At 44.8% G+C, this 27,258-nt stretch overlaps 1 protein-coding gene across 1 annotated transcript; it reads left to right on the top strand.

Moving 5' to 3' along the window:
• Nucleotides 1-1,788: 1,788 nt before the first annotated feature.
• PFDN4 (prefoldin subunit 4) lies at nucleotides 1,789-26,696 on the top strand. The gene is made up of 7 exons (XM_032878714.1): nucleotides 1,789-1,889; nucleotides 7,723-7,830; nucleotides 9,073-9,213; nucleotides 12,374-12,500; nucleotides 12,867-12,910; nucleotides 24,084-24,121; nucleotides 26,630-26,696. The coding sequence occupies exons 1-7, from the start codon at nucleotides 1,866-1,868 to the stop codon at nucleotides 26,694-26,696; spliced, it is 549 nt and encodes a 182-aa protein (XP_032734605.1). The 5' UTR covers nucleotides 1,789-1,865.
• Nucleotides 26,697-27,258: the final 562 nt, after the last annotated feature.

The following is a 27,258-nucleotide window of genomic DNA, read 5'->3' as shown; positions in this document are numbered from 1 at the left end:
GCCCTGGTCCTAGGGCTGCAGCTCCAGGTGATGTAATCTGTGGTGATATATGTGTGTGCCAACTGTAAGCTTCTGGATGGGAAGCACTCGTCACTTGCCTGATTCCTCTTTCTTTTTGCAATGGCATCTAGCATGGTACAGAGTTCTAACAAACACATGTACACACAAAAAAACCATTTAGATCTGCTAGAACAGAAGCCTGGCTGGTGACAAGTGCATATACCCGGAGGGCCTGACAGGTAAGCACAAGGATGAGGCAGGTGGGGGTTTGTAGGGGCCCGGAGAGGGCCTGTGAGCTCGATAGGTCTTCCCTAATCATCGTCAGCAACAGCTGTCATTCAGGAATGTATGTACACTCACGGACACCAGGACGTTGGTTTTACAAACTTAAGCAGAAGGAAAAATCTGATATTGTTGAGTACAATCTCCTAATTTTCATATGTTCGTTCAATTAAAGAAAAATACAGTGTGGGTCAAAAAAACCCCAAGCAGACAAAAAAAAGCCCAAAACACCGTATCATGGATCCAGCCAATGGATGGCCAGTTTTCAGCTTGGTGTTAGGGGATGTGTTCAGTCACCTTGAGTGGGGATCGTATTCTTAAGAGGTGACTGTTGATTTTCCTTCCTGACCTGCAGTCTCCAATGGTTTCCATTGGTACCACAAGCTTCTTTCTTTTATTGGTCCAGACAGGTAGGAAAAAAAAAACAGAAGCGAGGTTGGGAATGCTCAAATTTAAGGAAAGGAGAGGATGCTTAATGGAAGTCATGAACGACTCCATTTGTACTTATAGAACTGGTTCTCCTGCTGGGAAATAGATCAGCGCAAAGGACACCAGGGCTGAGGAGGGTACGGGGAGAGGATAGAGATGGTGAGATGCAGAGTCAGGAGAAGAGCCCATACCATGGTGGCCAGAAGTCAGCCCACTGTCTGTGCATCTGTCCAGATCAATCGACACTCTCCCAGGCTATGAGACTGTCTCCATGAACAGCCAACCACTCAGAGCCCCTTGTACCAAAAAAACCCACTGTTGGATGCTGGCCCAACACTTACATCCTTCTTCCTCTTCCTTGTTTTCAGAAGTCCATGCCAGTTTCCAAAGATTTCATATAATTTAAGATGTTACTTATATTAACATGGAATGGGTTTATTTATTAAGTGAATTAATATTTTTTAAAAATTCTCGGTTTTAATTTCTAAAATGAGAAATATTGATGAATATAACCTACGTAAACGGAAGATCTTTGAAGTCTTCAATACTTGTTAAGAGTGTAAAGGAATCCACACAGACACAGACACACACACACACACACACACACACACACACAGGAAAAGGAAAAAATTGGGGAGGCACAAGTGTCGGGGCATAGGGTAAATTACTCAGTTAACATTGGTGAATAAATTAACAGGAGTACATCCTGCTTTATATTATCAGAGAATTAACAGGGCACATACATCTCACATCCTAGAGCGAAGGCATTTTTTTTTAAGCCGATTTCTTACAAAGTTCGTGGAACTGATGAAAGAGAACTTCCCTTCCGCGCACTCGTGCCCCCGCCTCGCTGCGCGGGGCGCCCCCTGCTGTCCGCCGCGGAACCCTGGGGCGGTTCGCCACACCCCCCACTTTCTGTCGGCCCACAGGGCGTTGCCTGTGCCTTTAATTGGCATGTACCAAGTCCTTCCAGGACATATTTCCTCCCTGAGTCCCGACCGTTAAGAACCACAGGTCGAAGTTGCAGTAGGAAGGGATATGGAGACAGGGTCGTATGCGGGGGGCGGTCTGGACCCACAGGGAGCGACGGACGGCCCTGGGCCCGAGCGCGCCCTCGCGGCCCTCCCCGCCGCGCGCCGTAGTCCAGTCCCAAGATGGCGGCCACCATGAAGAAGGCGGTGAGTGGGGCGCTCCGGGTGCGGGATGCTCGGCTAGCGGGCGGGGGTCGGCAGCCGGGGGCCGGGCGTGGGCTGCCTGGGGTGTGCGGCTCTGAAGCCCGGCGTAGGGCTGGGGGCCGAGGCCGCCGGCCCTCAGGGCGGCCCCGCGGCGAGGCCTCCCCGCGCCCTGCTCCCTGGACGTCTTCTCAGGCCCCCGGCCCGCCGAGGCGGGGCATGCGGGCCGGGACCCTCGGGGACCTCTGGGTCGCCTCTCGCGGTGCTGCAGCCTCTCGTGGAGAGCCTGAGGACCCCGCGGCTCAGGCCCTGTCGTTGCGGTGTGAGAAGCCGAAGATCCCGTGGGCTGCATTTTACCTGGTTTGTCATTTAACCCCGCAAGTCGACAAGCAGGGGTGCTGCTGGCTCCGTGCTTTGCAAATGAGGAAGCAGAGGCCCAGAGAGGTGGAGTCACCTGCCCAAGGTCACACAGCTGTAAGGAGCACAGCATCCCCAAGTTATTTGGCCCCGGAGCCCTGGTGTCCAGCTCTGAGCCGCCCACATCCACACTCGATGTCCCTCTGCTTCCAGACGGAAACTCTCTCTAGTGAGGGTAGACGACGGGTCAGGGCCGAGAAGCCTCTCCTTGTTCTCTCTGAGGCTCCCAGCGACTTAGCAGAGACGCGGTTTCCTCCCACTTTACAGATGGAGAAACTTAACAGAGCGGTTGGTGGCCTCAAAATGACTCAGCTAATAGCAGAGCTGGAGTTCAAACTCAGGTTTTAATTTTGTTTTTCCCAAAGCCCACCTTTTATCCCACCAAGCAGGCTGAACTCCTGTGGACAGCTTATAACTCACCGGGTCTGCACAGATGCTTAAAAATACCTGGAGAGAAGAAAAGCAAAATGGGGGAGAGGCAAGGAACTAATAGCATCTGGTAGTAACCGAGGCTTTTCTTTTTCTTGTGTGCTGGGTAGGTACGGGTCTACCAGAGTTGTGTGCCTGTTTTAGTCTTACACCCCGAAACTGCTTTCATCCTTAGTTTACAGATGAGACGATTGAAGTACACAGGCAAAGTTAGGTTTAAAGTGAGCACACCCTTTCTGACTCTAGAGCCTGTGTTTTTAACTTGCAGCAGGTCTGACAAAGAGCCCCCTGCCCAGAGGGATTTGCTTGCTTTCAGCTTCAAGTTCCGTGGCTCTCCTACTCAGCACTTGGCATAGTTTGAGCCCCCTACTTCTGTTGTAGGGTGCGGAAACCGGGACTGGTTCCTGGCAATAACGTGAGCAAATCAGGCTGATTTGCTCACGGGCTATTGGTCTGTCATCTACAAATTCCTATTGAGTACTGGGTTAAGGGGATTCAGATGAGTAGGAAACTTGGTGAGATTCACCCCACCTCTCTCTTTTGTATTTAAATTGGGCCCTTTGTGAGTGACGGTGTTTCATTCCGTAACACCCTTTGACAGGTATGCAGACAGAAGTGCGGAGAGATGAAGTAAAGGTTGAGGGAATGGTAGAGAAACGATTTGAACCTTGGACTTGGCAAAACTTTTGATTACCAACGTATTTTCATTCACTAGGCAAACTTCTTGAGCATGTACCGTGGCACAATTTCAGATTTAGGTGATGAGCCGTGGTGAGCAATAATAATGCTTCTACCCCTTATCCTCATAGCGTTGGGGAACTTAAAGTTCTGGGGAAGAGGCAAGTATTACTCCATAGTCACACAGAAAACTAGAATTTCCAGCTCTGCTAAGAACTATGAAAAAAGGACTTGTGACGTGAGGGCTGGAGTAAGGTCTGTTTGGTGACCAGAGAACGCGTTCGTGAGAAGGTGTGATCTATATGATGACCTAAGGAGGGCAAGGGAATGTTGGAAAGGGAGGAGGCATTCGAGAGGGGGAGGATCACCTATAGAGACCCCGAGTGTTTAAAGAAAGGGTGGCCAGACCGGCGGAGAATCCGGGGAGGTTGAGCCAAGATAGTAAACGAACATATTGAGGGGTGGGTGGCAGCCAGAGCCCGAGAATTTTCTTCCTTATCTTAGTAAGACATTGACATGAGAGAGGCACCAGCCTCCTGCAGGTGTTTTCCAGTGCTGTGCACGATTTCTGATGGGTTAACTGCACAGACACTCTGGCCCTCTGCCTGCCCTGGGAGCAAACAGGCATGTCAGTGAGTGAGCATGAATTATGGGGATAGCCTTTTGAGTTTAATAAAAACCGTTTGCAATTTGGAGTACTTCGCCTTTGTAACACGTTTACGTCCCAGTGGGTCATGGCTTTTCTGGTGAGAATGTGTAGGTGAGGTGGTTCAGTCCTCTCCTCTCCAAAGGTTTGCTTTCCAAGGATTGGTTCCTGGCCAGCAGAGGACTGTGTTTGTTTCTGTCCCTGATCCTGAGTACAAAGGTCCCTCCGCGGAGAGGCCATCTTTGACCCCCTCTATCTAGGAAGCCCCCTTTACTCCTTATCTGCCAGCGTTTGTGACCCTTATACTATTTTGCTTTCTTTATCACGTGTATCATCTTTTTCACCTTGTCTTTTGCCCGCCCGGTTCTCTAGAATGTACGCTGCCAGGCCTTCGTGAAGGTTGGCCTGTGGCAGCAGCTCTCTGGAATACGGGGGACATTTACCAAGTAGTTGTTAAGTGAATGACTGTACTGTGGGCGTGAAAAGTGAATAAAAATACAAAGCAGAATTTCATATCATGGAGACTTGGCAGACATCTTCAAAAAACAAAAATAAAGACAGACTGAAATTGGCCTGAATCTCCTTCTAGGCTTACACTGATGGACTCCGCCGTCAGTCCACATTCTGCTGGTAATAGCCACGACCCAGTGGGGCAAGACTGAGTGTGGTTCGCTTTCCTCTTAGAATCCCATAAGATGCTGAGTCTGAAGAAAAGGGTACAGTCAGGGTCCAGGGAATTTTAATTTCCACTTTGAATCTTGAGCAGTTCTATTTCTCCCTGGCCTAGCAGAATTTTCTCGTAGATCTTTGTTCTTCGTCTGTAATGACTTTTTGGTAAACATTGCTTAGGAAAGAAAGCTCTTAGCTCCCGTTGCCTGAAAGGTGACTCCATCCTCGAGTCCTCATTTCATCTTCCCTGCAACGTGGGACGAACTATCGCCCCCATTTTACAAGTAATAAACCTGAGTTGGCTACAAAAAATTGAATAATTTGTCCAAGTTCCTGCTTGCTTGGATGTGAATCCAGTACTATTTCAACCACTCTGTGCTGCATCAGGAAAGAAACACACACACACACAAAACCCTCCTTCCTCTTTGAGTTCTCGTGACTTTGTGAGCAGCTGTGAGTACATCTGGCTTCCCTTAACACAGGAGTCCCTCACCTTTGGGGTGTAGATCCCCTTGAGAATCTGAGAAAAACTGTGAAGATCCTTCCAGAGGAACTACACACAAGACATGCCAGGCTGCACACACGTTCAGGGAGTAAAGGGACTTTTAGTGTCTGCGCATCCCCAGTTAAGAACTAGCCCGGGGCGCCTGGGTGGCTCAGTGGGGTAAGCTTCTGCCTTCGGCTCAGGGCATGATCCCAGGGTCCTGGGATCGAGCCCCGCATCGGGCTCTCTGCTTGGCGGGGAGCCTGCTTCCCCCTCCCTCTCTGCCTGCTTTTCTGCCTACTTGTGATCTCTGTCAAATAAATAAATAAAATCTTTGGGGAAAAAAAAACAAAAAGAACTAGCCCCTCCCCGCCGAAATGAAACGTCACACAGTGTAGGAGTGTTCCAGAACAGTGAGCGGAAAACAGAAGCCACTGGCGTTAGTCATGGAAGGTGCTGACTTCTCACTTTCTGCTCTAAACAGAACCGCCCTGCGTGGCACGCAGTTAGCCACGGACTTCACACGCCGACCGTAGCCCGTAATCCCCAGCGAGAAAACCACCGTTAAGGAAACAGACTCGGGGTCCCAAGTACACGCTGGGGGTGCTGTGCGGTGAGGCTGGGACAGGAAATGCCTGCTTTGGAAAGTTAGGAACAGGTGGCCAAATTCCTCCACAACTTTTCAGAAACGTGTGTATGTAAGTCTGATCCAGCAGGATTTAATTCAAATTCAGGAAGAATATATTAGTCTCCGTTGTGTGTCAGGCCAGCCTCCTGGTACTTGCTTTCATGGGAGTTACCCTGTTCAAGCCTGAGGATGACAAATGCTTCTATAAATCTATATTTAGGTTTTCAGGGCCTCAGTATTTAAACTCTGCAGACAAGCAGGAACTCTCTAGAGTTCTCTGTTCCTGTTTGCTGCAGAAATTGCTAGTTCTTAGGTAGGCAAAATCACCGGAATGCCAGGATATCTGAATATGGACTTGCCTTTGGTTTCTCTGGTGCAGCGCAGTGTTTCCCAACTTCCAGATTCACAAAGATCACGCACAAGGTTGAACATTCAAAACTGTATGTATCGTGATGTAAAGGATTCTTTTCAGGATGTCCTCTCGACCTCTGATGCTGAGCCTGATGCATGTCCAAGTGTTTGTTGTGTGTTGAGAGCCCAGATCAGGGGAGGGCTGAGCTCTGGGTGTCTGGCTTGGTGTTCTGTCCACTGAGTGCCAGTGAGTGATTGACACAACAGGTTGCCTTTCAACCTCTGGAGAAATAAAAGTGTACACCTCTTATGGGACTGGTCATGAGCGACCAGGTGAAGGCGTGAGGCGTGGTTGTTGTAAGTCATTGCAAAGAGCAAAAATAGTCTTTGTTGAAGCTTCTCTTTTCTCCTTTACATTATAATCAAGTGCTCTTGTTCTTATTTTATAAACGAGGGGAAACTCTAAGGAGAATCTGGTATTTAATTTTTTTTTTTTTAAAGTATATGGTCCCCCTTTGAGACTAATGAAAGCCAAGGATTTCCTGCTGACTCTTACAAATATGTGTGATTGCGTGCCCACACGCATTTTCACCTTCAGTGTCTAAGAGCTGGTGGACCTGTCTGGGTTCCTGTGTCAGGTTACCTGGGTGGACATCGAATTCCACCACTTACTGGCTGTGTGACTTTGGGGAAATTCTTTACCCTCTCTGTGCTGTACTTTCTCCATCTGTAAAATGGTGCTACTTCCTAATGATCCTACTTACTAAGATTTATTGGAGGAGTAACAGTGATGATAAGTGCTTAGAAAGTTCTTGATACATAGTAAGAGCTCAATAAATTTTATTTTATGATTTTATAGATACTGTATGTCATCTAAGTACTCTAATTTACAAATTTAATCACTAAAATTTTTAAACATTTGATTTTAATCCTTTTATTGTATATTGTATATACTATATATATTCTTATATATACTATCCTTACTTGTATATGAAGACATGTAACAAGTTCTACATTAAAGAAACATAATTTTTACCACGTGTGGAATATAGCCACTGAAGTGCGTAACAACCCTCTAGCCAGTATATCGTTTGCGTAAACATTAGAAACTGTCGGATTTCTGATGGCTTCAATAAGCTTATGCAGGTTTTAACTCTAAGAGCAGAAACTGGTATGAAGCCTTCACCAGAACTCACTACCACGTCATTTTTGCTCCCTGGGTTATCTTGATGAAAGAATGTTCTAACTCAAGAAATTCTGCTCTAGGCTAAAGTTGGCTGACTTAATTGTTTATATTTGAAATGTTTTTGTAGCTTAGGCATTATTCCATAGACTGTCAGAAGAGATGGCAGATGTATGAACAAATCTTGAGCTTGTGGGGCAAAAACTTACAAAGCCTGTGTTTGTGATTTTCTGTGCCTGTTGTGATTCTTGACTCTATAAGGGCAAATAGTTTACTGAGTTATTTCAGAGAAAAAGCTTACCTATAACTTTTCCAGTAAAATTAATTCTGCAAAAAATTAAAATGTTTTTTCAGGCTGCAGAAGATGTCAACGTTACTTTTGAAGATCAACAAAAGATAAACAAATTTGCACGGAACACGAGTAGAATCACAGAGCTGAAGGAGGAAATAGAAGTTAAAAAGGTACTAAAGAAGTGCATCTTATTTAAGAAAAAGGAAAGGTCTTTATACTATAGCTTTTTTTGACAGAGAACGCATGCAAGTGGGGTGTTGGGGGGCAGAGGGAGAGGGAGAGCGAGAATCCTAAGCAGGCTCCACGCCCAGCATGGAGCCCAATGTGGGTTTCGATCCCACAAGCCCAGGATCACAACCTGAGCTGAAATCAAGAGTCAGAGGCTTAATGGACTTGGTCACCCATTTGCCCCATACTAGAGCTTTTTAAAACTGAATTCAGTAATTCTGAATTCAGTGATTCTGTTTGTCTGGGCTCTTTGTTGCAGATGATGTAATCCAATCCAGTTAGTTAAAGAAAAAAGACCTTGTTGAAGGGCCGTGTGAGAACTTACAGCTTGTTGAGGGGGTGGGCCTGGGCTGGGGCTCCGGGAGCAGGCCCCAGAACCGCATCTCCAAGAACGGGGCTGGCGATGGACCTGCTGCCGTTTCCAGGGATCCCAGAGCCTGCTGCCACCTCCGGCAGGGGCCACCCCAGCCCCTGCCCGCCTCGCACGTCAGGCCTGTGCCCAGCCTCGCCTTGTGTGACTCTCTGAGCTGAGGTCCAGTTCAAGTGCGGTTGATGGGTGGAATTTATGTTCGTAGCTGCTTTCAGCCTCTCATCCGGCAAGGCTGAGAAATGGCGGTTTGCTCTGTTTCTGTTCTACACTAGGAAGGCAGGGCACCAAGTGGCAACCGTTAGGGGAGAAGGACATTTTGAGTGGCCTGCTGTCCCCCACAGGTGCTCGTAGCAGTCTGGAAGTAGCTGGAGGACAATGAGTGAGCTCTTGAGCGCTTCCTTAGGAAACGCCATCTAGAAATGTAAAAAAGTCTTAACGCTAGTGTGGCGGTACTTTGCGAAAGGGTCTTTCCTGGAGTTGGTGTCCCCAAATTAAATTGGCTTCTTGGAAAAAAATGAAATAAGATGGGATCGGGAGGGAGACAAACCATAAGAGACTCTTATTCTCACAAAACAAACTGAGGGTTGCTGGGGGCTTGGGGAGTAGGGGGAGGGTGGCTGGGTGATGGACGATGGGGAGGGTATGTGCTATGGTGAGTGCGGTGAGATGCATAAGCCTGATGATTCATAGACCTGTATCCCTGGGGCACATAATACCTTATAGGTTAATAAAAATAATTTAAAAAAATTGGCTTCTTGCCTCTAACAGGGAGTTTTGAGTGTGCTTTTCGTTGCCGTTTGCTTTGTGTTTCTAGAAACAACTCCAGAATTTAGAAGATGCTTGTGAGGACATCATGCTTGCAGATGATGATTGCTTAATGATACCTTATCAAATTGGTGATGTTTTCATTAGCCATTCTCAAGAAGAAACACAGGAAATGTTAGAAGAAGCAAAGGTATGCTGGGTGAGGGAGGCTAACACTCCCATTAGGGTGTACATTTTCTAAAGAACCCGCTAATTCCAGGTGTAGGGAAATAATGTGTGTGAGGTAATAATATTCCACGGGTTTTTACAACGTCCCAGGCGTGGTGTGGAAAGCCTTGCAGGCATGATCTTATCTAATCCTGACAAGGGCTCTGTGAGACATGGACCGTTCCTCCCAATTTAGAATTGAGGGGTAGAGGCTGAGAAAGGTCAGGGGACTTACCAAGGTGACAGAGAGGGAGAGGCTTTTTGACTCCAGAACCTATGCTCTAACTGTGCGGAAACTATAGAATATTATAAGGTAGAAAAGGAAAATCGCCTGTAATCCCATTGCCCAAGGTAATCATCCATAATGAACATTCTCATTGGTTCTTTTATGTTTTCACCTTCTCTTTTCTCTGGATTTGCTTCACATTTTGGTCAGTTAGCCTCCCACCAGAAGTACTTTCTTGTTCTATTTAATGTTCATTTGCCCAGCAAATCTGTATCGGGGGCCTGCTCTGGGCCAAGCACACATGCTTTAAAAACATCATTTTTGACGATCGTTGAAGGTCATGCTGGTGGACACCGATTCTGTTCACTGCCTCCTGTTAACATGAATTTGTTTCCAGTGTCTTCCTACAGGAACGCTGCAGCGAGCATTCTTATACCCGAGTCTTTTTCACGTTTAGGAAATTCTTTTAAGGAAGTAATCAGACAGGTGTCATTATTGGGTCAGAGTATGGGTTTATTGACAACATATGAGGCATTTGAGGGATGCTGTGAAATTAGTTTCCAATTCACACGCCCTCCAACTGTCTATGAAAGGAACAGTCACATTATGCATGAGAAGCTGATGGCAGTCAGACATTTTCTGATTCTTTTGCACTTTGCTTAATTAATCTGGATATTACTTAAAGTGTTAGTCTTCCTTCTTCAAATGTCATAGAAAGCAAAAATTCCTCTGAATTAAACCTATATTTAATAAACTGTGGGAAGAACTAACAATTTTACTCCTAAATCTTTCTATGCAGAAACATTGGTGCTTCCCCTTGTGTTTAAATCTTTTCTTCCACAGTAAAGTTTTATAATTTTGTTCTTTTTTAACCTTTGTTAAATCTTTTTTAATCTTTGTTCTTTTTATCTTGTGGGAAGTATTTCAAGCTGGTTTATGGTTTTTGTCACAACTGTGGACATGCCGCCCTCCCGTTTCCCCCCCTGCCACAGCTAGTGAACCTTTATTCATTCGTTCATTCATTCATTCATTCCAGAAGTATTTGTTGAGTGCTTACTCTGTCAGGGTCTGCCATGGGCCAGGGCACGGGGAGGACAACGAAATAGGCCTGGTGCCTGCTTGCAGGGAGTAGATGGTGTAATTGCAAAGAGGAACGTCAGCAAGCATGACTAGCAATAGATGGAAGGTGGTTGGGCCTAGAGGTGCTGCAAGAACAGAGCAGAGGAGTACGCGTGGGCAGGAGGGGCCCCCCAGGAAGGAGACGACTCTACAGCAAGTGGATACTTGCCCGCCCCGGTGCAGGGGTGGGGGGCAGGGTGTCCAGCTGCTGCGGGAGGGTCGTGTGTAAATGGTCGTGAAAAGGTCATGGCACACAAACGTGACTGAGTGAAGTGTTACTTTGCCGCAGGTTTGGGAGCATCTGAAAGTGTGGCCCCACCTTGAAGAACTCAGTCGAGTTGATACATTGACGACTTTTGCAGGGGTCAGCAAGCGCTCTGTGTCAGGCCAGACAGCAGCTGTCTCTGGCTTCGGGAGCCCCCCGGGCTCGGTCACGATCGCCATGAAAGCAGGACGTGTGAATGCATGTCCGTGGCTGTGTTCCGGGAAGACTGCACGGGAAGCTTCAGGCTAGGGCTGGCCCGTGGGCCGCAGTATCTGCTCACCCGGCCCTAAGGCGAAGAGGAGCCTTTAGGAGCTTTGACGAAATGAGTGATACCTGATAGCACTTGTGCTTTTAAGATCATTTTCTGGGCATGCTGTAATTTCACTCATGAACCGGAGAAGTTTTATCTCCTTTCTAATAGTCATACGTCTTATTTCTGTTACTTATAGCTGTGGTTCTCAAGCCTTTAGCATGCATCGCAGTCCCCTGGAGGGCTTGTTGAAAATTCCAATCACTGACATCCCAGGAATTTCCAAATCAGGAAGTCTGGAGTGCAGCCCCAGAGTTTGTGTTTCTAACGAGTTTCCAAGCAATCTGGGGGCCATACTTTTGAGATTCGTCAACCAGATTTCTAAGAGTAACACTGTCAATGCTAGGCATTCTTGCCTTCTTCCTGATATTGATGGATATGCCATTTGTGCAACTTCATATTTTTTTGGTCATGTTTAGGAGAAATCCTTCTTTCTTTTCTTTTCTTTTTTTCTAAAATTTTATTTATTTATTTGTGTGTGAGAGGGGGAGCAGCAGGCAGAGGGAGAAGCAGGCGCCCGCTGAGCAAGGAGCCCGATGTGGGACTCCATTCCAGGATCCTGAGATCATGACCCGTGCTGAAGGCAGACGCTTCGCCAACTGAGCCAACCAGGCATCCCAAGAAATCCTTTTTTTGATCCTGGCCAGGAAGGAACTTCTGACGTTCCCTGCATTTCACGTGGGCAGCACTGCTCTGTGTCCCAAACGAGGCCCTTGTTAGCATTCCCTCAGAGTAGTTCCAGGGACCTCGCGTTTGTGAAAATTTCTCCCAGATTCTGACTATAAGTTGTTATTCTTAATTATTGGTGGCCGTGTGAGTTTTTATTGTTTCTTCTAGTTTTGTAGTTATTTTTGTGGGAAGTTGGAAGAAGTTGTTAGAAACCAGGCCTATGATAAAACTGTTTACCAGGAGAGTTTGTATAGAAGTTCTTTCTTTATTAGGGTGTAATGATTTAGGAATTAATTTTCTCTTATCCATTTTGTTTTATAAATCAGCAAAAACCGACGGGCTTGATTTATTCTATAATAAGCAAGTATAAATCATGAATTAAAAATGGCCACATTCAGACTTTTGGTTTAGATTTAATGATCACTGTTATTTAGCCGCCTGTCCCAAGTTTAGAAAGTTTGACCTAAAATTCTTCCCAAATATTATTTCATCCCCAGATGCTCAGAAACCATGCACTGAATAGAATTAATTTAAACGATTTTTTTTCCCCCTAGAAAAATTTGCAAGAAGAAATCGACGCCTTAGAAGCCAGAGTGGAATCAATTCAGCGAGTGTTAGCGGATCTGAAAGTTCAGTTATATGCAAAATTTGGGAGCAACATAAACCTCGAAGCTGATGACAGTTAAACATTTTATAATACTTTTTTTTTAATTTGTTTAATAAACTTGAATATTGTTTAAAATGATAATTTCCCTTCTTCAAATGATATGGAAAGCAAAACTTTCTTTTTTTAAAATTTTCATTTATTTAATGGAAACTTGCCTATTTTCACATGTCTTGCTTATTTATTTTATATTTTTAAGAGAAGACAGTATTCATCTATGTATTTTGCATAACGATTCTATCAAGTGTAGGGGCTTTATGTCATGTTATTAAAATCGGTTAAGCAACCTTTTACGTTTCTATATTATCATTTAGAATACGTGTGGCAGTTTTTATGAGAACCTTGAACGGTTTGGTCATACTGTCCATATGTGTCTCTTCCAGTTGCTGTTTGGAGGTGGCAAAAGCACTTTAGAAAGACCCCATCCCGCATCTGTCTCCTCACTCTACCACCAAAACTTCGTGAGATGCTAAAAATAAGTACACGTTGCATTTGTATATACATAATGCATATTATATCTAGACATATTGCATGTGTCTCTTACATATACATCAGTGTCCTGGGTCGTGGTAAAAGAATCAGGCAGTGTTGAGACATGTTGGGGCGTGTTGAGTTTCATACATAGAGCAGAATGGCGGAATATTTTAGAAACCAAGAAATGTATCAAGAGCAAGAAATATGTAGGGTTTTCTTTATTCTAATTTTTAAACTTTATTGTAGAGCTTTGTAATTAACTGGGGTTTATACTGATAATGATGTGGAAGTTAAGTAACTACGTATTTTTTTTTTTAAAGATTTTATCTATTTATTTGACAGAGATCACAAGTAGGCAGAGAGGCAGGCAGAGAGAGAGGAGGAAGCAGGCTCCCTGCTGAGCAGAGAGCCCGATGCAGGGCTCGATCTCAGGACTCTGGGATCATGACCTGAGCCAAAGGCAGAGGCTTTAACCCACTGAGCCACCCAGGCACCCCAAGTGACTACACATTTAAAGAGTACATTTACCCCCTACTATTCTCCCCTCTCTGCCCTACACCCTTACACATTTTGGGATTTGGAAAAACCTAATTTTCTTAACATTCCAGCAGATGGCACTAATACACCAAAAGATCAAATGGAAGGCTCATAATAAAAAAATGGGCTATTTCTAGGATTAGGTATACATAATTTTAGATATTAGATATACATAATTTTAGGTCACTTTTTAACCTTCAAGGTTAAACATTGCATATGTCATATTTTGGTTAAATACTTAGAAGCGATTCCGGCTTAAAGAGAAAATATGAAACTCTAAAATTCTTAAAGACATAAAAGCAAACTTCTAAACTGCTGCTTCTGAATGTTCCCAAATACTAATACTCCGATTGTAGAAAATGATTCTTACGAGGATATTTTTTCCTGCACACATTTGGTTAGTGCTCAGAGGGGTGAGACTAGAGGCATACACCATCAGGTTATGGCAAGAGATAGGTAGACCCTCAGATTAGAGTTTGAGAGAACTCTCATCAAGATTCCAGAGGTGCAGGCAACCACTAGGAGGGCTGAGGAGGGAGCAGCCACTGCCTTCCCTCTGGAACTCAGGAAAGGGCTGCCTTCGTTAGAAGCGGGACCCAGCCAGCCTACCACAACCCTTCAGGGACAGGTCTGGGAGACGAGACAGCCAGCCTCATTGTCCCTCCAAAACCCAGCTGGTGCCCACCCTTGGCCAAACCCAACTGGAATCCAGATGTAGTTAATTAAAGTCGGTCTGTTTCAGAGCTGGAGAAGGGTGCTACATGGATGCATCTGGAAGGCCAGTGGAAGATCCAGCACAGAAGGATGGCTATAGCTGAGTCATTTGGAAATTGTAACAATGAAGTCTTGTCTTGTTTACGTGCCAGAAACTGAATTATGTAACTGATGGGTACTTCACATTTTGTGAAAGCCTGAGCAAGGAAGCCTAATACAAGGAAACATCCAAGGGTATGGGTGAGGGGCAGACGAGATGCTTATATGTTGCTGCTAACTTTATACCTTGTTTTCTGTAGTTACCTGTGGAGTTCTAGGACAACAGGAATATTTCATTCCCATTTTAAATTCATTTCTAAAGTATCCATAAGCCTTGTGTTTGTTAGTGGGTCTAGATGAAGATGTAACGGCACGCCCGGCACCTGAAGAGGCAGCTGACACTCAACTCTACCGGTAGTTGCCACATAGAAGTTTGGTCTGGATTTGTCACCGCTAACTTTTTGACAGGAATCCCGATTTTTTTTTTTTTTAAAGATTTTATTTATTTAAAGAGAGAGATGGAGAGCAAATGTGTGGGTGGGAATAGGGGGCAGAGGGAGAGGGAGAGAGAGATCTCTAGCAGTCTCTGCACTGGGCATTGAGCTGGATATGGGACTTCATCTCACCCCCCTGAGATCATGACCTGAGCCTAAAACAGAAGTTGGGCACCTCATAGACTGAGCCATCCAGGGCCCCCCAGAATCCTGATTTTTATATACAATCAGTCAATTACTAATTTTATTATTTTTTAAGATTTTATTTATTTATTTGACAGACAGAGATCACAAGTAGGCAGAGAGAGAGAGAGAGAGGAGGAAGCAGGCTCCCTGTCAATGTGGGCCTCGATCCCAGGACCCTGAGATCATGATCTGAGCCGAAGGCAGAAGCTTAACCCACTGAGCCACCCAGGCGCCCCTGACTTTAATTTTTAAATACATCTCGAGCCTGTCCATTTCTTCCCATCTCCACAACCACCACCAGGCTTGTCCAAGTCTTAAGAGCTCTAGTCAAAAGCAGGCTAACGGGGAGGCCGGAGGGGAAAGGAATGCCGATGGAGATAATTTGACAGCTGGAGGCCAGGGGGAGTCTCTAAAGGGCTTTGAATAGAAAGGTGGGCTATATGATTAGAGCAGTATTTTAGAGTAATTTGGCGGTTATCCGGTGGGATCCATCACAAAGAGAGGGAAGGAGGGATTCCAGATACTACACTTGCTCTGGTGCACAGACTCGTGGAAGAACAGGAAGCAGGAGGTGGGGAGCAGGTGAGGCGGGGAGAGACCAGGGAAAGGGAGGAGGGCAAAGTCAAAGAATCAGCTCCTGAGCACAGGCCAGATACAGCTGGTGACAGGTTTACATCGGCTCTCATAGTTTAAAAAAGTTGTGAGAAATTTCTTGCCACAAGGAAAGTAGGAGCTCTCATATTAAACAAATGAGTTTGGCAACATCACGACCGCATTTCCAAAGGGCAGTCTTCAGCTGCTCCCCCAGCAGGTGAAGCAGGCTCTCTCTGGTTGGGCCTGAGCGCGCTCCCCTCATTTACAGGACCTGGTGGCACCTGTCCCCTTGGCCCCGTGAGCTCTGGCAGCCGCAGGTGTGATTACAGCCAGGGCCGCGGAGGTGTCTGGTTGGCCGGTGGAAGGACGGGCAGGAAGGGGAGGACGAGCGAGGGGCAGGAATCCGGCTTTTGCTAGGATGGCACCCACGCAGAAATGGGCAGGTGGCTATGGGAAAGGTGAGTAGAAACTCTCCTCTGTTTTCCCAACAAGAGGGGCGGGAAACCGGCTGCGCGCGGTTGTCCCCAGGAGAGCTGCCCCCATTTGGTGGCAAAACATTAGGGCTGAGAAGACAGAAAAGCCGAGGTCCAAGAGTGAGATCAGCCCTGAGTCCCCTAGAGAATGTTTGTGGCCAGCCCCCTGCCACCGGCCCGAGGGCAGCACCCGCAATGCTCCCTGAGGGCTCAGAAGGGAACAGGGCTATGGGGCGGGAATCTGCATTGGTGTCCCCGCTTCCCAGCTCCCTTGTGAGCCTGGGACGGTCTCCACTCCAAGCAGAACTGGAGGGGATCATTCTCATCCCAGAGAGACGTGCTTCTTAACATTTAAGGCACATACACATCCCTGCGGGTTTTATTAAGATGCAGGTTTTGGGCCAGTGGGTTGGGGTTGGGGGCTGAGAATCTGCATTTCCAGCAGGCTTCCCGTGTTGCTGATCCTGCCGCGGCACGGGCTGTGCATGTGACCGCTAAGGTCGCCCCACCATGACAGGAGACTTAGGAAAGAACGCAGGTGTGAGGAAAAGGACAGGCCAAAGGGACAGGGGCTTCAACTGTGATGAGAGACCCCGGGGGAGGGCAGGATCCTGGAAATGTTAGGATGCAACATTTTTCGCAGAACTCAACCCTGAAAACAAGATTTTCCCAATCAGATGTGATGGTGTGGGATAAAAATTGATGTTTTTTTGTGGAGCTCAGTGTTTTAACAAGCTCTCCCGGTGATTCTGACTCAGCTAAAGACTGAGCCTGGCCCAAGCAATTCAGTCCATCTGGGGGTTGGGGAAGGAGACTGAGCACCGCCCAGGAATGCTTGGGTGCACAATCCTAAGGATGGGGAGAGTAACAAGATATGGAAGCATTCAAGGAGACTGCCCCATCCAGCTTAGGGGTGGAGGATAGCTATGGGGTCGTGTTGCTGGTGGCGAACAGATTATAAAAAATTACGCAGTGGGCGATGTGAGATTTGGAGACAGAAGTGAAAAGTATTTTCACAAAGTAGGTAAGAGTGGAGGGAAGGAAACAGACGACCATTAATGCCTTTGCAGTGTAGATAGGAGGGCCTTTTTGGGGTTTGTTTTTTGTTTTTGAGATCGGAGGATGTATGAGTGCCCATAGGAGTGGATAGGGAGGAATCTGAGAGAGAAAGTGATGAGAAAAAGGCAGGGGACAAGACGGCGGAGCACAGGGGTGCCTGGGTGGCTCAGTTGTTAAGCATCTGCCTTCGGCTCAGGTCATGATCCCAGGGTTTTGGGATCGAACCCCACGTTGGGTTGCCTGCTCAGTGGGAAGCCTGCTTCTCCCTCTCCCACTTCTCCTGCTTGTGTTCCTTCTCTTGCTGTGTCTCTCTGTCAAATAAATAGATAAAAATCTTAAAAAAAAAATGATGGTGGAACACAGCATGGGAAGGGTCGGGAAGGGTCGCTGATGCCACCATGCTCTGACAAGCAGCATACCAGAAAGACTCAACATTAGATGTACCGTTTACAACACCCTCCCTTGAGGGAGAAATGATAGAAAACATGCAGATTCAGAACAGTGACTGACTGTGAAGGGGGATGAAGATGGGAGGGGGAGGCAAAGCAGGAAGTTGGTCTGTGGGCCCACAATGTCACATCCTTGTCTGTACGTGAGCTCCTTCGGTGGCAGCATGCATCTAGGAAGTCCTGTTAGTTATGGCACAGATCCGAACTGGAGAAGCCTGCCTGTTGTGAGGTCGATGCTAGTATTTCACTGCATCGCTTTCAACATTGTTCCATGTCATTTGACATAGAGCATGTGAGTCTCCACATCTGAAAGTAGGAGAACAGCAACAATCCAAACCACGAGCCTTAATAAAGATTTTGCACGCGCGCGCACACACACACACACACACACGCTGGACAAAATTTAGAAGCTGGCTGGAAGGTTTGGTGTAAAAATTCTGGAGAACAGTCTAGGGCTCATTTGTGTTAGGTGCTTCCCAGGAACTCGTTGTCTGGGAGAGCCTCCATCGTGATGTCTACGTATCAGTCCAGTGACTGTGACACCAAGGACTACCACTGAGTGCTTATGACTTGCTGCCATGGTTCTAAATGGTTTTTATGGATTAATCCTTTCCTGTCCTCTAATAACCCCTTAAAGTAGGTTTTGTCATCACTCCTCATCGTACTGATGTGGAGATTAAACTCACTCCCACCTCACAGCTTCCTTTGCAAACAGGCTGTTAATGAACGTGCTCGTTGTACTTCTGAGATGTATTTTGTTTTGTGAGTTCATTTGTGTCTTGTCAGCTACTGAACAGAATTTCAGAAAGCTCAAATACGCATACAAATGTATAGTGTGTATGGATGAAATAGAAATATGACATTCCCAGAATAGAAAAAGACAAAGATGGGATGTTGGTTGAAAAAGGGGAAAGGAAATAAATTGGCCACAGAATCCACATGTTACATTATCATGGTCTGAGTTTCTGGGTAGCAAAGGCAAAGACAGAAAAAATTAGTAATACCACATTAGAATGAGTGGTATATGTCAGTTTCTCAGGAGAAAAACAATGTTTTCAGAGGATTAACACTGCAGAATTGTCCCCCAGTGGGCACTAGCTTTGAGCAATGTGGTAGATGTTAACTTCAGTGCCTGCTTCAGAGCACATGAAGAGCAGAATTCACGTGGCCAGTTCTGCAGCAGTTCAACGGTTAACTAGCTCCATCCAAGGGAAGTAAATCAGAGAGGCTGGTAATAACCCGTCAATGTTCAGACAGCCAGGCACAGCCTGAGCACTGTATCTCCATGAATTAATCTAGTATTTATAACCCTGGAAGGAACAATGCTATCATTATCACCATCTCTATTTTACAGATGAGGAAATGGGGCCCAGAGAAATTAGGGGTCTTGCTCAAGCTTCCACAGTCCTTATGGAGAGGAGCTAAGACTCAAATTCGAGCACTGGGGCTTCACATCTGTGCACCCAGCCACCCCACTGCTATACTAATGGGCAAGTGTGGAATCTTCTAGCAATTCCCCTGGATCTAAGGAGAGCCCATAGTAACTTCAGATCCATTAGAAACCGGTGGGAGTTAGAGAGCAGAGCAGTGATGGCCTTGGTCTAGGAGCCCCCTTAAAAGACCCCTCCTACTGGGAGCACATCTCAGTTTGATCCCGTGAGATGAGGGGAGGCCTCCGGTTGTGCCCACAGAACATCTGGAATCTTGAATTTGGCTTTCTATACTGCTGTGTACAATAATGCTGGGGACCTGGGAAGGGTCGTTTCTGTTGGAAAGAGACAATGAACACTAGTCATACCCTCTGATTCATCTCGTAATAATATCTTTGACTTTCCTAATCATGCTGCAGTTGGGAGTAATGTTGGAATCATTGCTAGAGTTGGCCAGATAGATGTCCATAAAACCCAGGATAATGCGGAAGTGGACGAGCAAACGTGCTGTGAAACTGAACTGAATCCTCCTCCAAATGTGGTTACGGTGGAAAATAACTGGCCTGAAGAGGACTTGGATCTAATTAAGAATCTACTAATTATTGTTTTAAGTCATCCAGCTCAAACTGATGAAGTCCGGACCACAAGTGCGGGCCAGTGGCAAATGTGCTGTAATTAAACCAACACCGAACATGGCGAAGCTGGTATACAAGATGGCTCTTGCCACGGTCCACATCTCTCCAGCTCCTTCTCTCCGAGCATTGGCTGACACGATTGTCATTAGGGCTAGGGCTCATGTCTCCTAATGAGTCCCCCGGCCTCCTCTCTTGCTTACACACACTTCCTTTAATCCAGGCAAATGTTTTCAGACTACAAATCTGATTAGATCAGTCTCTTCCCAGGACTCTTCCTTCCCTTCAAAAGATTAATGTCCCCTCCTTTGTGAGATTAGTGGAAAACACATCACGTGGCCCATTTGGTTTGAATTCTATCAACCTCTCCATCTCCCCTTTCCTCTTTGCACTAACCAGACTGCCTTTGTTCCAATTCCCCAAGTTCATCATGGTTGCTTTGGTCGTAGGACCTACCTGTGCCCTTCCTAGATCATCTCCCCTCCCCCTCGCTCTCACAGCTGGTCCTTTTGGCATGTGCAGCTATCCCATTTATAGTTATTGTCATATCTTCCTTATTAGGCTGAAGTCAGGGGCCATATGGATGTATTGTTCTCTCTTATATTCCCAGCCCCTGCCTACCATGATGTCCAGCACACCATAGTACTCAATGTTTATAATCCAGCAACTCTGATCCTAGGGAGGAATCCAACAGACATGAAATTTGTGTCAATCAAAAATTGCATTCAAGAATACTCACAGTAACTTCATTCTTAATAGCCAAAACCTGAAAACAACCTGATTTCCATCAAGAAGAGAACAGATGCAATGGAATAGTATACAGCAGTAAAAAAGAACAAATTACTATGACATGCCAAAAAAAAAGTTTTATGAATCTCAGAGATATAATGTTAAGTGAAAGAGGCTAGGCCTCAAAGAGGATATTCTGTATCTACATATAAGAAGTTCAGAAATAGTGGAGACTAAGGGAAGTTCACCTTCTAGGGAAAGATAGTAATAGTTACCACGCATGGAGCTTGTACTCAAGCACAGACACTATGGAAAGTGCTTGACATGTCCTAACACACCGTCCTTAAACCCATTGGTCAGATGAGGAAAGTCAGTCTCATCCTTCCTTGTCCAAGGCCATACTGCTGGTAAGGGCAAAGCGAGGTCCCCTCCTGCTTCCCATGACCTCATTGTGTCTGGACAGTTGATCACACTGCCCAGATCACAAGAACCACTGCCCAAGGCTGCCATGCCAAGAGGCGGCAGGAGATAAGCCGTGCAAAACATTCCCCACCAGGCCTGGGACATGGTAAGATATCGGTAACTTTTGTCTGTGGGGATTAGTCCTAGAAGAAAGTGGAGCCTCAAAGTTGTTGCTCGAGGCCATATAACTAAGCAGCATCACATTTGCACAGTTTTACTGCAAATTCTATTGCGTGGCTTGATTCTGAGTGACGTCCATAGTTAGCCTGAATGCCGCATTCTGTTACTGCTTTCCTGGGCCCTGAGCACTTTTGCCTTCCTGAGCACCTTCCTCCATAAGGCAACTACAACAAAGTATATTTTATAAGTATATATATATTTTATATATATATACACACATATTCATATACATATTATATTTATATTATATTTATATATATTTTATATTTATATTATATTTATATATATTTACATTATATTTATATATATATTATATATATTATAAGTATATATATATTTTATATTACAAGTATATTTTATATTTATTATTATGGTCATTATTTTTTCTAATATTAAAAGAAAAGAAAACACTCTGATGGGCTCCTAAGGTAGCAAGGGCTGTGGGCACCATGACCCCTGGGCCCAAGGGAGAAGTAGACTCTGTCGAATGCAGGTGGGCTGGTCGGATGCCAGAGATGAAGATGGTAGATTTCTCCGAGGGAGTCTGGGGAGAACCTGTGTTTGAAAAACGCAAGTAAACACAGAATTCCTCTTTGATGAAATCTGAAGACAAAATTCTCTTTTAATGGGAAGACATTCTCCTCCTCGTATCCTTTTTAAAATCGCCATAGTTACTATAAAAGATTCAGCCGTCAGCATGAAATGACATTTGAGTTCAAATGATAGTGAAGACTTCTTGGTTTAATGAAAACGCAGAAAACAATCCAGAAAAAGAGACTGCAATTCATGGAAATGGTATTTTGTGTCATTTTGCCTGATTTGGAATGGGGTGGGAAGAAGGAATTGATGAAATGCTATAAAATGCTAGAATTTAAATAGACCTTGATGTAAATAATGAATCATGCTTTTGGGCTTTCAAAAAATACACACTTTTAGTCTCACGTTAAACAGTCGTCTGCCAGAGCCAATCTAAATACGTAGGGACTGGTAACACCAACCACCACATAGAACACGTGTTTCCCTGGAAGTTCTAAATTACCTGCTCGCCGTGATTCTGCACCATCCTCGAAGGCCTTTGACAAAGCACAAAAGAAAAACATCCCTCACACAACTTAGATGGTGTTTGTTTGTGGGATTTGAATAGCTTTTAGCGAGTGACTGGTGTTTGTAACCTTTTGTGGAGGTCTTTCAAAGGAAACACACACAGGAGCAGGGGAGCAGAAATAATGCACTGAGCAAGTTCTCAATTTTCTGGAGGACACGACAGATGCTACACTTCTTCCTTCTGTGCGCTTAACGACAGCTGTGTGCCACGCAGGACAATGGGTCAGTGTAAAGTATGGGTTAATTTCAGCATCATTGCTGCTCTGAACACAAAACCAAGACAGCGCAAAGACGATAATGTACCTTCCCATTCTGTCAAGAGTGGCGGGTGTAATTCCTGCAAGGACCAAGTAATGGGAGAGCAGAGGAACGTGGAACCCATAGGAAAAGCCATTGTCAATGCAAAGAAAATGGGTTAAGGCCCCACGCAGTTTTCTGATGCCTTTGGCCTTCATCATGATGAATGAGATCATCCTACCCCGAACTAAGAGACGTTCAGTCCAGTAATGCTATGCCTGGGTAACCCGGATGTCCCCGTCCCGTGACCGTGGAACTCATATCGGTGAACAAGGCAGGCTGAGTGAGTAATAGCTGTGGCAGAATTCTCTCGTTCGCCACAGTTCACACACCTGCCTTCATTGTCCTTTAAACCATAGAGTCACTTTTATGGAAGAGGGATTTCTAGTTGTCTCCCATTTCAAGCTAGTATTTTCGTTTCTTATGACATTGGGGAGTGGGGAGATGGCAAAGACAGGCAAGGGCATACCCCACCCAAAGGAAGAAATGACCCTTTGGCTTTGCCCAGCTGTTGTTGTGTTGGAATGTGGGCAAGACTTGCTGAATCTTCTGGTTGTTTAAAGGAAGCCAGAAATTTGAATTTCTTTCAGGGTGAAGTCTCCCAATTTTTTAGTGTTGTCAAATCATTCAAAGACGTAAAAGACACTGAGAAGAACAGAACAATAAGGGACAAAAAACCAAATGTATGCACAGCCCAGTTCATAGGCAGTTCACGTAGGAATGTGAACATCATAGATATCCATAAAAGCGGAAAAACACCTTTTATTTAATAGTAAAAAAGGAAAATCCCATCTTTCCTTTGGAGTTTTAACCAAAGGACACTATTCACTAATGTGTTCCCTATCTTCAACTCAAGGGAAAAGTTAATAAATACCTGGGGTTTATTTTTTCCAACATCAATAAATGGCTAAAGGTGGTTTTGGTTGATGTCTTACTTGCTATGATGGATTAAAAGAGATTTCAATACATCGCTCAAAAGGAAAGCAGTACGACTTTTCTTCAGTAGATGAAAAAACAGTAGAGGGCAGAGTTTTTTTTTTTTTTTAATAACGGTCAAGAAAACATCTAAACAAACTTAAATACCACCAGAGAGAGTTTGCCAATAAGTCAATAAAGCAAAAATGGTTATTAACCTCAAGATGGACTTGCTGTTGGGATCACAGGAAAACCATCTGCCATGCGCCATTTTTTTATTGACACTTCAGGGTAAACTAATAAAACTCTCCATTTCAATTAAATTTTGGAAACTCATGTTCCCTCTTTCTCAAATGCTACAAACAGGCATATAAGTGCAATAGCCCCTTTTTTCTCAGGTCTCCTCTTGGCGTGGGAAGCTGAGCCAATGGCACATTCTAGTGTTTTCTTCACTATAGTCTTTGACACAGAAGTTCACAAGACGTGATGTTAACTAAAGGGGGAAAGTTAAAGCCCTTTTCATTTTTGCAAGCAAGCTTCTGGAGCCATTTTAAAATCAAATGTAGCTTTTTCTTTTTTTTTTTTTTTAATAGACTCCATGCCTGGCATGGAGTCCAATGTGGGGCTTCAACTCATGACCCTGAGATCAAGACCTGAGCTGAGATTACGAGTTGGACACTTAACCAACTGAGCCACCCAGGCACCCCTCAAAGGTGACTCTAAAGGGCACTTTTGATCTTTTTTGAGACCTCTTAGAATCATAATTTGGAGCTGAAAGGGATCTTAAGGAATTACAACACAAGTTTTATGGATAAAAGAATTGGGGCACATTGGGGTGCCTGGGTGGCTCAGTGGGTTAAAGCCTCTGCCTTCGGCTCAGGTCATGATCCCAGGGTCCTGGGATTAAGCCCCACATTGGGATCTCCGCTCATCAGGGAGTCTGCTTCCTCCTCTCTCTGCCTGCCTCTCTGCCTACTTGTGATCTCTGTCTGTCAAATAAATAAATACAATCTTAAAAAAAAAAGAATTGAGGCACAGAATGTCTGACTTGATCAGGGTCAAGGAGCAAAACAAAATCGACTTCAGTTCCATGTCTGTGGTAGGCAACCTTCTAAATGGACCCCAGTGACCTCTGCCTCCTTCTCTAGAGTAATCCACTTCCTTTGAACGTGGGCTGAATCCGGTGACATGGTCCTAATGAATAGAATATGACAGGAGGGATGGGATATCACTTCTGTGTAGGTTATAAAAGACAGCAGCTGCCATCTTGCTTGCTCTCTTTCTCACTGGTCCCTTCTCTCTCTCTCTCTTTCCCCTTCTGGGTCTTCTTACATGCTTTCTCTGATAAAGCCAGCTGGAGAGGCTCTTGTGACAAAGAACTGAGAGGGAGGACACCTGCCAACATCTTGGAACTGAGTCCGGAACTGAGGCCCTCAGCCCATAGCCCTGGAGGGACTCAATCCAGCTCACCTGAGGCAGCTCAGAACCGGATGAAGTTGCATCACCAGCCCACACCTTGGTTGCATCCTCGTGAGAGATCCCGAGCCAGAGATGACCAGCTAAGTAAGTGATGAATGCCTAACCCACAGAAACTGGAGGTGATATCTGCATGTTATTTTCAGCTGCTAAGTTTTGGGGGGAAATTTGTTACGTAGCAATAGATAACTAACACAGCATCCCAGGGCTGTTGAGTCTTATGCCTCTGTTCTTTGTCCAGTTGTCTGTCTTTACATTCTTTGTATATATTTTTCCAATTACTTTGTCCCCCTCCTTTGAAAAAAAAAAAAAGATTTATTTAGGGCAGTTGCGTGGCTCAGCCTGTTAAGCGTTTGCATTTGGCTCAGGTCATGATCCCAGGGTTCTGGGATCAAGCCCCACATTGGGCTCCCTGCTCAGCGGGGAGCCTGCTTCTCCCTGTACTCCTCCCCTCTGTTCATGATCTCTCTCTCACCCTCTCAAATAAATAAATAAAATATTTTAAAGAAATAAAAATAAAAAAGATTTATTTATCCATTTTGAGAGAGAGAGAGCATGGCAGGGAGTGGCAGAGGGAGAGGGAGAGAGAGGAACTCAAGCAGACTCCTTGCTGAGTGTGGAGCCTGAGTCAGGGCTCAATCGCATGACCCTGAGATCATAATCTGAGCCAAAATCTAGAGCCAGACACTTAACTGGCTGAGCCACCCAGGCGCCCCTGTCCACATCTTATTAATAATCACTACCAGGACACTGTACTAGGTCATGTCCGGGATACAAAGATGAGAGTGGCAGAATCCTTATTCTCACAGAATTTTGCTTCAGTAAAGGAACTGAATTTTTAAGTGGTCATCTTGGGTAGAAGATGAAAAGATTTCTGTAAAGACCAAATTCTTTGTTGGGAAAAAAGAACATCAGAATGATTACGTTATTGGATTATTGTAAGAGACGAGACACGTTAACAGACACATTAACAGACATGTTACAGAAGTAGTGCTTTGTGCATGCCAATCACAATCCATGCTAAGCACTTTGTAGATATTAATTCCTTTAATCCTCACAACTTCCTGATGAAAACTGTAGCATGTATTTTATATACAAGCAATCTGAGGTAGAGATTTTAAACAGGGTCACACTGACAGAAATTGGCAGAAAAAAAAGATTTACATCTGGGGTGTTTGGATTCTGAAGTCTCGATTTTAACTAGTCTCCTGTTTGTAGGAAAACGAATAATGGGATAATATATGTTAAGTGCTTAACACAGTACCTGATGCGTGTTAAGTGCTCAGTCTGTGGTTCATATGATGATAGTGATGATAATGGTGGTAGATGATTATTATAAAAGGTAACGATTATTATAAAAATGATTATAAAATATCTTAGGATGATTATTATACCTCCATTGTTGAATTGGCTGGTAGCAGCAGATCCTTTATAGAACAAAAATCCCGTGATGTTTTGAGGAGAGCTGACCCAAAGCACTCAAACCCTATCCATCAAGCTTGAAAAGGCTAATATTTTTAAAATGCCTGTGCCTGGAGGTATTTAATTAACACCTTAATAAATAATTATTAATTTTCTTAATACCTTAATAAATAATTAAGAAAATTATTAGGAAATTTTCTATCACAAGTGATCTGAAACAAATACAAACAAAACAAAAACAGCCAGCTAAAAATTTTGCCTCTCACTGATTTAAGCTAAAAAAAAAAAAAAAGAGATTTATTGGTGCATAATAACACTCAGAGGGAGGATGAGCTTCAGGCGGGGTGGATTCAGGGTCATACAGGGTCCTCTGGGTTTATTCCTGATGCCCTTTATTCTGAGAATACAGGCAATAGCACCCAGCCCCTTGCATCACCCCAGACGGATGGCTTTGGTGGCTCTACCTTCCTCCATTTCTAGGTTGAAGCCACCTGCGGAGATGACAGCCTCCTTGGAAGCGCTCAAGGGAAAGGGAGGTTCCTTTTGATTGGACTGGCTTAGGTCACGTGCTCATCACTGACCAATAGCAGGGCTGTATGGGGGTTTCATTCACTAGCTTGGGTCCTGTGCTCTGACCTGAGGTGCGGGTAGAGCCACATGCAGATGCACGAGCTGAGAGCAGGGAGGGGGATACAAAGAAGTGGGAATTGGTATCAGGGAGACAAATGGTGAATGCTCACTAGAAAGTGAGAAAGCCTCCAAATATCTACATATTTGATAGCCGATGCCTTTTAGGTAGAGTGAATGTACGAGCTTTGCGTCATTTTGGTCCTTGCTTTTATTCTGTGTATTTCCTTTTTGATCATTCCTCTTAGCAGTCAGCTTTCTAATACAACTCTTCATGTATAATAAGTTACTTTATGTACGTACGTATATGTATTTATTTTTACAATAAGTTATTTTGTATACCTGCAAGGTAAGAACTGACTGGGGGTGTGCCTACTGCAGACGGATAGAGACTTCATAATTATCCCTTAGTTTTCTTGTTTAACCTTTTAAAGTGTCTTACATCTTTCTCTCCTCCTATATTTATATGTCATTTGAAACAA

Source organism: Lontra canadensis, unplaced genomic scaffold (genome assembly GCF_010015895.1).
Source record: "Lontra canadensis isolate GAN:19392208 unplaced genomic scaffold, GSC_riverotter_1.0 scaffold65, whole genome shotgun sequence".
Taxonomy (NCBI): Eukaryota; Metazoa; Chordata; class Mammalia; order Carnivora; family Mustelidae; genus Lontra; species Lontra canadensis.
Note: the sequence above shows the minus strand (reverse complement) of the source record. Positions and strands in the feature narration are given on the sequence as shown.

What these genes read in the sequence shown, in the direction of transcription:
- PFDN4 (XM_032878714.1), top strand. Translation starts at nt 1,866, where the DNA reads ATGGCGGCCACCATGAAGAAGGCG. An exon ending in CGGCCACCATGAAGAAGGCG is followed by an intron (nt 1,890 to 7,722) that starts GTGAGTGGGGCG and finishes ATGTTTTTTCAG; the next exon opens with GCTGCAGAAGATGTCAACGT. An exon ending in AGGAAATAGAAGTTAAAAAG is followed by an intron (nt 7,831 to 9,072) that starts GTACTAAAGAAG and finishes TTGTGTTTCTAG; the next exon opens with AAACAACTCCAGAATTTAGA.